This window comes from Thamnophis elegans, chromosome 6 (genome assembly GCF_009769535.1).
Source record: "Thamnophis elegans isolate rThaEle1 chromosome 6, rThaEle1.pri, whole genome shotgun sequence".
In the NCBI taxonomy this organism is placed as follows: domain Eukaryota; kingdom Metazoa; phylum Chordata; class Lepidosauria; order Squamata; family Colubridae; genus Thamnophis; species Thamnophis elegans.
This window is the reverse complement of record NC_045546.1, coordinates 35,711,582-35,723,825: the sequence shown is the minus strand read 5'-3', so window position 1 is coordinate 35,723,825 and position 12,244 is coordinate 35,711,582. Positions and strand designations below refer to the sequence as shown.

The 12,244-nt window shown below is 37.7% G+C and overlaps 1 protein-coding gene across 1 annotated transcript in view; it reads left to right on the top strand.

Moving 5' to 3' along the window:
- The window catches only part of MORC1 (MORC family CW-type zinc finger 1), a 59,765-nt gene that overhangs the window by 8,769 nt on the left and 38,752 nt on the right, over nt 1–12,244 (top strand). Inside the window, exons 6-9 of the mRNA XM_032220091.1 lie at nt 509–617; nt 6,120–6,279; nt 7,118–7,223; nt 7,713–7,838. Of these exons, the coding sequence (XP_032075982.1) occupies nt 509–617; nt 6,120–6,279; nt 7,118–7,223; nt 7,713–7,838 (501 nt within the window). The remainder of the gene's footprint in view (nt 1–508; nt 618–6,119; nt 6,280–7,117; nt 7,224–7,712; nt 7,839–12,244) is intronic.

Genomic DNA, 12,244 nt, shown 5'->3' with positions numbered 1-12,244 from the left:
TACTGAGGTAGAACCTTGCCGTGTGTGTGGATAGGATGGGCGTACATTTTTGTAGTAAGTGGCTACAATCTAAAATCACGATGAAACAACCTTCATTCTTATTCAGATTCTGCCGTATGTGAGTAGATAGGTGATGAGAAGGAGACTGAATGGCTAATTAAGCAGTTGTTAGATGGGGAAATGCACAGAAAAGAGTAGGATACAATTCAAAGCTACAATTTGAAAAGGATAATCCTGATATTCCACCCTGGTTTCTGACGGCAGCAGAGAAAATAAAACAGTCAGAAAGGGGTATGTGAGAAAAAGGAGACAGTAAAGGAAGCTAACTAAATATATTATTAAATTCTGACTCTTGCATTTATATCTTACATGAATCTGTCTGGTATTATCCATTTTTTAAATCAAGAAGGTAAAGAAAAAAAGAAAACTATTCAGATTCATTGTTCCGATTCAATAATCCATATTTTAAAAATGATTTCTCCCCCCCTCCCCTATATTTTTACTACAGAGGATCAATGCGTATAGGGAATGACTTGATATTATTTACCAAAAAAGAGAATACAATGACGTGTCTTCTTTTCTCTCAGACCTTCTGTGAAACAGAAGGTCTCAGTGAGGTATGCTTATTCATAACTACATTTTGAAGTATTTATTTCCCATTTTTATATCCTGGTAAGAACATCAAGTTGGTTCAGATATTGTTATGTAATTAAAACATGACTGTGTATATACTGAAATAGCACTAACACTGAAATGCAAAGAAACCCAAAGAAATATTATATATTGCATTTATATTTTTGTCATTCCTTCCTACTTACATAAAAATGCGGTGTCTATTCATGTTGCCTTTGTGTTACTTTTCCAGGTCATTTTTATAAAAATGAAAAATGCTTTAAAATCCCAATGAATCCTCCACCACAAAATATATGAATTAACTTGTATCCAAAAAAAGAATCTCTGTAACATGCAACCACTTTGTATGTTTCATTCATGGGCTTTGATCCTTGCAAGTCAGCTGATTCTTTTTTCCCAATCCCACATAATACTTAAAATAAGCTTATAAAAATTATTTATTGCATATGGGAATGTGAGTAGCACGCTCATGTATTTTTACAAAAATGACTACCTGATTAGGGAATTCCCCATTCATAAATTGGATGTAATTGTGGAGGCAGCTTGACTTAAAACTTGCAGTTACCAGGAGATAAAATGGATTAAGCCATGTCCACTGGACAATTTGGGATAGAATCCAGGCATCACCCATGCTTATTCTTTATGTTATAAGAATATTTATGGGTTTATATATGTCTTAGGTAAGTGATGGCTAACCTTTGTTGTCGTGTGCCAAATGCACGGGCACGAAAGCGCACATACGTGCTTGCACTCATAATGCAATGTCTGTGTGACTCCCCTGTGTACCCCACCTCCCCGTGCATGCATGTGCAACCTCCACATATGTGCCCTTCTCCCCGCAGATGTCTGCATGACCCACGCATGTGCGTACAACTCCCCATGCCCCGTTTTGAGCCTGGTAGGCTTTCTGCACCACCCTGGAAACCCATTCAGGATGCGGGGGGAATGCGTGCCCCCAACCATGCCTCGTTTTGGGCCCGGAAGGCCTCCTGCACCAACTGGAAGCCAAAACGTGGTGCAGGGGTGCCGCGTAAGTGCCCCCCCCCGTGCATGTGCCTCACCCCTTGGGCATGCACATCTCTGCATGTGCCTCGCTCCCCCCGCACATACATAGCAGAGACCTGAAGACCAGCTGGCTTGCAAGAGGTGTGAGCACATGCACAGTGGATCTGGGCTGAGGTGACAGTTGGCATGCCCGCAGAGAGGATTCTGCATGCCACCTGTGGCACGTGTGCCATAGGTTTGACATCATGGTCTTAGGTGTTCAAAGATAAAGATGATACTGATATTTAACCCTCAACACCCAGTTGTATTTCTAAGCATTATTGTGTGTATTTTCACCCATCACAAAAAGAGCAGCAAATCTGGCAATAAGATTTTCAAGACACATTTATGCCCCAAGTATGCTGTGTTGGTTACCAGTCTTAGCTGCAAAAATAGATATATCAGAATAATTTAAATATATCAGAATTCAAGGATCAGCCTCAGCAGAGATCGTTTTATAAAACGTGCTATTTGCATACACCATTAGCCTTATATTGAAAATTGATTAAAATATAACTCCAGGCAGCATCGAACAGAAGTACAAATACTGCTCTATAAATTTGTATTCTATTCTTGTCATTTCCTATAATTGAGAAATACTTTTGAATGAATAGGTAGACATAGTAAAATATGCTTCTAGATTCTGTTTCATTTTATTTTAGATACTTTTCTGTCCTGGCAAGTTTAAAATAATCGACTTTATCACATGGAATCAGCAATTGAATCTTAATTAAGGCAATAGTTTGCTCCAGAATTACACAAAAGAGTCATTTTTCTGCCTTCAACATTTTAATTAAAATCTACCATTAAAAATCTGGTTTTGCAAACTACTTAAATGGGTAAGATTTTAAGAAAGGAACCTAACAGTTTCAGTTTTTTCTATCTTTAACCCTGCCTTGTGCTCTCACCTCAATATGTGCAACTTTTTTAAAAAATATCTCTGCACTGGGGAAGACAATGTTATTATACTAGAATATCTATGTCCCGTATCCTATCCAGAAGGAGCAGTTCCTTAATATAAGGAAACTTGTATGAAAGTTTTAGAACAAATTGCTGTAATGATTATAAATGACGGCTACTGTCATAAGTCTTGCCCCTTCGTTTCTCATTAAACAGATGACAATGGAGGAGTGGATAATGACTAAGTATGTGCTTCTCTGAAGATGGTGTGTCTGTTATTTCTGCCTGGCCACTCTGCTGTGACAGTGATTGATGGGATGTTTTGAACATACATCTGATTCTAGGGCAGAAAATCATGTTCCCATTTAGAAATAATGTTTTGCCTGAGGACCTAATTTTAACCCATTGAAGAAATGTGGGAAAGAGAAGGCTGAGCACACAAATATAGGTCAGGTTCTTAGTATTGAAAGTAGCCATCTATGGCCCAGGTTGCAAACAGTTCCCAAAGCATATTTTTCATGCCCCTCTTGCTACTACTGTGTTCGAACAGTATAATTATTACACGTGGAACACATGGTTGATAAACATTTTGAGGCATTACAGACAAAAACTGTAAAGTAAACCCAAAAGATTTGAAATAAACTCTCAAGAGAAAAAAGAGGAAATATCTATAGCAGTGTTTCTCAACCTAGGCAACTTGAAGATGTCCAGACTTCAACTCCCAGAATTCCCCAGCCAGCATTCGCTGGCTGGGGAATTCTAGGAGTTGAAGTCCAGACATCTTCAAGTTGCCAAGGTTGAGAAACACTGATCTATAGTATCCACATGTGTGATTGCCTATTTGAAGTGAAGCTCTCTTTATTTCCAGATGTTAATGGTATCAGTTAATAATCATAACTGGGCCTGAACTTTTGATTACAGATCTCTCAATTCAAAGTCGTCCATCATGTCAAAAAAAGGTTTGGGTAGCTTTACTCGCATCTTAGTATTTGGGCGAGAAGTCTTCTTATCTCTCTTAGTGTCTATCACACCATTCCAATCACCCAATAGTATACAGGTCCCACTGTACTAATTTGGCATACTATAGTCCCACTGTACTAATTTGGCATGAAGATTTCTATAGAATCCGTCTTGCTGTTGATTAGGAGCATAAATTCCCAAAAGTAATGTCTTTTTCCCTTCTAGGATTAAGTCTGTGATATATCTTCCGAAGGGATCTGCTTCAATTAATTCAGCTTTCATGTCTTTTCTTAAGTATACAACTATACCATTCTTCTTTTCCATAGCAGAAGCTACAAAATGTTGACCAAGTTTTGAGTTAATCAGATATTTTTGATCAGTTGATTTGATATGAGTTTCTTGCAAACAAATTATGTCATTCTTAAACTGTTTGAGATAGTGAAATATTTTCTTTCTCTTCTGTGGAGAATTTAATCCATTGACATTCCATCTTAAGATCTTAGTTGTCATCTTTGGTTGGCTGAAGCTTTTTTAGAGCTTCCTGCATGGCCTGTTTAACCTTAGGCCTAGCTCCTCCCACTGCTTCCAGACTTATTACTGTAGCTCCTTGATCGATGGCCAGTGATTGTTGAGGTTGTTGCCTTTTAGCTTGTTTCTCCAAACAAACTTTTGATTACAGATCGTTGCAGTTGTCCCCATCTGGTCATTTCGATTCGGGTCACCACATGACCTGACTTAATTTTTACAACTGTTTTGAGGATGGCTGTAAGCCAAGTCACCATGGCTGCTAAGTGAACTGTGAAAGCAAACCATGTGGTCATTAAGCAAATTCAACATATCCAGTGGGTACTTTTTTCCATTTTCTGCCAGAAAACACCCTAAAAGTCACAAATAGGGATCACTTGACTATAGAACAATGCAGTTGGTTATATATATAATCCAGTTGCCAAACAATCAGAATGCAATCTCATGACTGGGGAAGAGGGGGTGGGTGTGTGGCAGTCTAACTTTGAGAACAGGTGATGAGTAACTTCTTTTGAGTCCTTCGTAACTTTGAAGGAAAACCTGTAGTAACATTTTAACATATTTAAATCTTAACTATTTTCTAGAGAAAAATAGACAAACCACACATTCATAAAAAAAAAATGATTGACTCCAGTAGACCTAAAAGGGAATCTTAAAAGTCATTTCATTCTAAGAGTTTAAGAAATGTTTTTCGTTAACTGATTTGTTAGAACTCGAACCTCCTGTTTCTATTCCTAAATTTTTGTTAACTTTAAAATTGTTAATGTTTACTTACTTGTTTATTTGTTTGTTTGTTTGACTGGTGTACCATCCATCTCATCTACAGGTGACTAATATACTGAATAGTTTTAGCCTCTAAATATAGTCATATAAATTTGCTGAACTGTTTAATTGGATAATTAAAAGTTAATTAAAAATGAAGTGCCAAGGATACCCACACAGCAGTTCTTCTCTGAGAAAATAATGTTTTAATTGAACAAAAACTCTTTAAGGCATTTACGACAAGTTAAAGACTTTTTTAAAGTCAGAGTAATCATAAATATGTCATTACCAATAATAAAATCCCCAGATTTTCTGGGAAAATACTTGTACTTCTTATTATGGAACAGTTATATGCCCAATAGCCACAGAATTTTAATTGCTAAATAGAACCAAATATGAGGGGTTTTTAGTGCTCTCTGAACTTGGTTGTTTTCTTGTAGATGTTTCATTACCCAAACTAGGTAACATCATTAGTGCTAAACTGAGAGCTGGGGTTTTCTCTCAGTTTATAGTCTGGTGGCTTCCCCTATTGATGTTTGTGGAAGTGGTCTTGGAGGTTCTTTGGTTTGGCTGTTTACTGTTAGCTTGTTTCGCTTACATCCCAGAGCACACCACATAATAGTAGAAACAGACAACCACATTAAGAGAACTCTCAGTGACCTCACCAAGAAAGGCCAAATTACCAAGCAGGAACAGTGGCAGATGAGAAGCAATGGACCCATCCTCTCACACTTCTATGGATGACACAAAATATATAAGCCTAATATACCTTTCCACCTAATTGTATCATTGCTAGAGACCCTATCTAAAGAATTAACAAAAAGGCTGGGCACCTCACAAGAGGAAGCTTACTGTTTTTAGTATTTGAACACGGTCAATTACAGGTAGTCCTCGACTTATGATCACAATTGAACCCAAAATTTATGTTGTTAAGTGAGAATTTGTTAAGTGAGTTTTGCCCCTTTTTATGACATTTCTTGCCACAGTTGTTAAGTGAATCAGTGCAGTTGATAAGTTAGTAACCTGGTTGTTAAGTGAATCTGGCTTCCCCCTTGACTTTGCTTGCCATAAAGTTGCAAAAGATGATCAAATGTCTCCAGCGCACTGCAGTGGTCATAAGTATGAAACAATTGCCAAGCATCTGAATTTTGATTACATGATCATGGGGATGCTGCAAAGGTTGTAACTGTGAAAAACGGTCATAAGTCACTTTGTTCAGTGCTGTTGTAACTTTGAACACTCACAAAATGAACTGTTGTCTAGGTCAACCTGTACTCTAATGTTCTTGGTTATAGGTCATAGTGCCAATTCTTTCATGGTCAAGTGACACAAAGGTTCCAGTAATAGATGATCCTGAGAAATTTCCTACACAATTGTCCATAATTTGCAAATATTCTCCTTTTAATAATGAAGATGAATTGATGAAGCAGTTTAATGCCATTTATGGAAAAACAGGTGAGTTTACCACTTAAATTTAAATATTAAATCCACATATACCAATATTGCTCTGTCTTCTGCAGATTGTTGCCTTAAACAGTAGCATGAGTACTGTAAACGAGACCAAGGCACGCAGCAGCAGAATTAATATGGGTCAATTGAGATTGTAGCAATTAGCAACAAAACAAAAAAACCAATAGACTAAAGATAGAGGCATTATTGTTTCAACACTGAAATAGACAATGGCTGCAACTAGTAGATAGATATTTTTCTAGCAATTAGCAAGTGCAAGAATGTTAAGCATCTTGAAGTTCAGAACTTCACAGATACCTCTCTGGAACTCTTACTCATAAATTATGCTCTTGAATTTGTAATCCAGCTGAATTTGCACCTCCTTAGAATGGAATATAGGCTTCAGAATCAGAGAGAAGGCATTTTGCTTATTCTGAGTCCATCAGTATCTTGAGAAATTTTAACCATTAGTCAGCCTGTATGTATCCCCAGTGCCACGTAACAGGGTGAGCTCCCATTACTTGTCCCAGCTTCTGCCAACCTAGCAGTTCGAAAGCATGTAAAAATGCAAGTAGAAAAATAGGAACCACCTTTGGGAGTTGAAGTTCAGAAATCTTAAAATTGTCAAGATTAGAGACCTCTGTTCTATTATATATTCTTAAAAATTGAGTTGCGCCCGAAGAGAGGGATGTTAATGTAGAGTACTATGTACCCAGACATAGATAGTTCAGAAAAAAGATAAGTTATTGTAGTTATCCGTTATAGTGAATCTTCACTGACATTGTAAGATTTTTTTTTGGGGGGGGGACCCGATACAATCTGTTATTTACATATTCACACCTAGGAACTCTGCTTGTGATATACAATCTGAAACTCGCATTGAATGGGGAGCCAGAACTAGATATTCTAACAGATGAGAAGGATATATTAACTGATAGGATCCCAGAGAAGTAAGTTATTATGAAAAAAAGGTATGACTTAATATTGTGCAAGTTAATTTTTTTTACAAGCAAACAAATTTATTATGAAATCTGATATCTAGAGATCACATATGTATTACATATATATTTGAAAGATTGATTCCTAAATTCATGCTTTCCATAGAAGTTTCTGCCCATCATAGTACTATACATTTTTGGAAAATATATTCACTAACCAATTTTTATTATCTTGGAAAAATAAACAAAATCTCAAATTCTTGGCCATGTTGCACCTTGCTGTTTAGCCAAGCATATGAAGAATATTTTTGTTCTTAGTTGCCTCCAGTATGTCCTTTCCAAAATCCAAAAAGATGTTTTATATGCCTCTCTTGGAAAGGAATTGCAGTTTTTCTCACTGCTTTGTATGTTTTCTTTCACATTGGTAATGCACTATATTGTCTCTATCCAGTACCATTCTCTAATTGAAATTTATTTGGCCTTAAATGTTTTCTACACCAGCTATCCAGAAGAAAAATCACTAAGATCTTATACAGCTATATTGTATCTCAATCCACGAATGAGGATATTCATTCAAGCTGAGAAAGTCAAAACCAAGCATTTGCTTTTCTGTTTTTACAGGCCGAGGTGAGTGAGCTTTGCTTACAGTTATAAAGGAATACATCAAAGCAATGTGCTTGAAAGCATTAGATCACCACATTACAGAAAAGATGTTGAGACTCTGGGAAAAAAATGCAAAGAAGTGAACTAAGATGATTAAAGTCCTGGAGACAAAAACATATGAAGAACGATTGTAGGTATAAAATTGGCCAGTCTAGAAAAAGGGACTAGGGGTAACATAGCAGTATTCCAGTATTTGAGGGGCTGCCACAAAGAACAGGGGGTCAATTTATTTTCCAAAGCATCAGAAGGCAAGACAAGAAACAATGGATGGAAACTAATCAAGGAAAGAAGCAACCTTGAATTAAGAATAAACTTCCTAACAGTGAGGACAATTAACCAATGGAACAGCTTGTAGGTGCTCCATCACTGGAGGTTTTTAAGAGGCTGTAAGGCCATCTATTTGAAATGGTATAGTGTCCTCCAAGGTCCCTTCTGGTCTATTCTGATTGATTGACTTCTTTAGCCCCAGTGACAAACTGATTTTGATTTGGAATAATTCATAATCTAAGACAAACTAAAATCATTCTTAACAGTAAATCAACTGTGACCTACAATTTGGAACACTTTAAATCAGATAATCACTTTAGCAGCAGGGATAGGCTTTAACACTTTAAATCAGATAATCAGTTTAAGCAACACGGATAGGCTTTATTTGGTTTACTCTTATTGCTTTGGATTCTATTTTACTGAATGTGGTTTAGAAATGTTTCTGAAAGAATACTGCTGAATAATGTAAATTTCATATTTTTTATTTTCTAATGAATCTCTAATATTATAATACTGTCACTTTTTTTGTGACAGTATTATAATATAATACTGGAAACATGAACAGATTAACTAATTTTATCTTACTTAAAGCTACATTATCAGAATCTTGAAAATCTCAAAGTACAAATCTCAGGCTCTTTACAAATCTGAGAAGGTAGGGTATCTCCTTTATGAGTCTCTTTGTCTGCCCATTAAGTAGCTGTAACTCTTAGCTATCTATTCTCTACGCATCATTTCTTCAGCTTCTCTCTCAAGGTCTTTCTCATTTAACCATTACAAATACAGCGTGGATTTGGAAGTTTAGTAATTAATATCCTGGAACTGGTTATGGTGAGGTTGTTCTGACCTAGGCTTCCCAAGATCATGAAGGAGACTCCTTGTCCCGATAAAACCTCTTTTATTTAGGTTAAAGGGAATTACTCTCCATCAAAATCCCAGCAAACAATTTTTTCATGAGATTTCACAACTACAGATCTTTTATCAGGGTTGGAGAGTTGCCAGGCCGATATCTTCCAAACGCCACGCTGTAGCAGCAATTAGTTGGCAAGAAGTCAGGAACACTTCACCCTAATGAATTGAACTAAGTTGTCTCCTGCAAAATCCCCTCATCTTTGCTCCTCTTTATTCCCTGTGGCAGGGGCTATTCAGCATCCATCTGTGCCTTTACTCCCAAGTTGGCCTTGTTCCTTAGCTGTTCCCTTCTCCTGCCACCTCTGCGCATTCACACATTGGGAACAGGTTCTTCTGCCTCACTGATATCCGATTCTGAAGGTAGCTCATAACTGTTGGATGGGTCTAGCCCCATCTCTGCCTCTGACACAGATCACTCATCAGAGCCTTCCCCAGACTCCAGGATTGGCCCATGTTTCTCCCCAACCTCCCGCTGTCTGAGTCTGCCACCAGCTCTCCTGGTTGCTGACAAGCCACAACAGAGGCTAAAAACTGGTTCAGTTCTGATTAATCTTGGGGCTGAAAACTATAAAGTGAAAAGAGAAGTATGTGCTATATAATATAATCAGCAATTTGAATCATATCACTAAGCATACTGGGACACAAGGCAGCCCGGGTATCAGCAGTGCAATCTGGGGAAATCTTGGTGCACCCAGAACTGCCATCAGTTGAAACGTCACCTATATCACATTACATGATAATTTCCATATAATAGTTTCGACAATAATACTAGTTTAGCATTTCTTAGCTTCCAAATCCAGACACAATTGGCCTTTAGTGCTGTAAAAGCACTTTTGTATGTTCGTGGTGACATGTCTTGATAAGTAATAGTATAAATGTCTTTATTGTTAGCTGTCAGTCTGGTCTTGTGTTTAATGTTTCCTTAGACAGGTGATACACGTATTGATAATCACTAAAATTATAATATTTTCCATACCTTCTGGACATTAATGTCTCAGAGTGATCGTATATCCAGAACTACAAAAAGCTTGTATATGATCTGACTCAATGAAACATAATCATACACATGTACTTGAAATCATGATTTATTGATATTATGAACTTCAAGGATAGAAGATAAACTATCCCACTATCTCAGATCTGCCTGTGAAAAATAATCATTTAATCTTATGGGGGAACAACAAATTACAATATTTCAACTAATTCCATGGTACCTGGCCAGGCTGACCTCTACAGGTGAAACTCGAAAAATTAGAATATTGTGAGTTCATTTATTTCAGTAATGCAACTTAAAAAGTGAAACTCATTTCATTACATGCAAAGCAAGATAGTTTAAGCCATGTTTTGTCATAATTATGATGATTATGGCTTACAGCTCATGAAAACCCCAAATCCACAATCTCAGAAATAGAATATTACATGCAATCAATAAAACAAGGATTGTACATTGTACAATATCGGACCTCTGAAAAGTATAAGCATGCATATGTACTCAGTACTTGATTTGGGCCCCTTTTGCAGCAATTACTACCTCAATGCGGCGTGTCATGGAAGCCATCAGCCTGTGGCACTGCTGAGGTGTTATGGAAGACCGGGATGCTTCAATAGCGGCCTTCAGCTCTTCTGCATTGTTCGGTCTCATGTCTCTCATCTTTCTCTTGGCAATGCCCCATAGATTCTCTATGGGGTTCAGGTCAGGCAAGTTTGCTGGCCAATCAAGCACAGTAATCCCACGGTCATTGAACTATGGTGCTATGGCAGTGTGGGCAGATGCCAAGTCCTGCTGGAAAATGAAGTCAACATCCCCATAAAGCTCGTCTGCGGAAGGAAGCATGAAGTGCTCCAAAATCTCCTGGTAGACAGCTGCGTTGACCTTGGACTTAATGAAGCACAGTGGACCAACACCAGCAGATGACATGGCTCCCCAAATCAACACAGACTGTAGAAACTTCAAACTGGACTGCAAGCATCTTGCAGTGTGTGCCTCTTCATTCTTCCTCCATACTCTGGGTCCTTGGTTTCCAAATGAGATGCAAAAGTTGCTCTCATCAGAAAAGAGGACTTTGGACCATTGAGCAACAGACCAGGTCTGTTTTTCTTTAGCCGAGGCAAGACACTTCTGACGTTGTTTATGGTTCAGGAGCAGTTTGACGAGGGATACGACATTTGAAGCCCATGTCCAGGATCCATCTGTGTGTGATGGCTCTTGATGCACTGACTCCAGCCTCAGTCCACTCCTTGTGAAAGTCCCCAACACTTTTGAATGGCCTTTTCCTTACAATCCTCTAAAGGCTGTGGTCATCCCTGCTGCTTGTGCACCTTTTTCTTCCACACTTTTCCCTTCCATATAACTCTCTATTAATGTGCTTTGATACAGTACTTTGGGAACATCCAACTTCTTTTGCAATTAACCTTTTGAGGCTTTCCCTCCTCATGGAAGGTGTCAATGATGGTTTTCTGCACAACTATTAGGTCAGCAATCTTTCCCATGATTGTGATTCCTACTGAACCAGACTGAGAGACCATTTAAAGGCTCAGGAACCTTTTGCAGGTGTTATGGCTTAATTAGCTGATTAGAGTGGGACACTTTGAGCCTAGAATATTGAACTTTTCACAATATTCTAATTTTCTGAGATTGTGGATTTGGGGTTTTCATGAGCTGTAAACCATAATCATCACAATTATGACAAATCACGGCTTGAACTATCTTTGCATGTAATGAGTCTATCTCATATATTAGTTTCCCCTTTTAAGTTGCATTACTGAAATAAATGAACTTTTGCACGATATTCTAATTTTTCGAGTTCCACTTGTATATTTTGCAGATATAGTCATTTTAGAGAGAGAAAAAAACTGAAGCACACTTAACAATATTTCTTAGTTTCAAATCCTGCTCCAGTTATGGACTATGAGGCTCGCTTTTGAAGGCTTCTAGAAATTCCTCAGAAATTTGGCTTACTGTAGGAAACCTGTCTTCATTCTCCTCTAAACAATTATGTATATAGCACATCTGTGGACAGAGTTCTACAGATACCTTCATTTATTTTATATTATCATTTATTTGGAGCTCTGATGGCACAGTGGTTAGAGTACACTATTGCAGGCCATTTCTGCCCATAGCCTGTTTTCGATACTGATGGGCCTCAGATTGACTGAGTCTTCCATCCTTCCGAAGTCAGTAAAATGAGGAT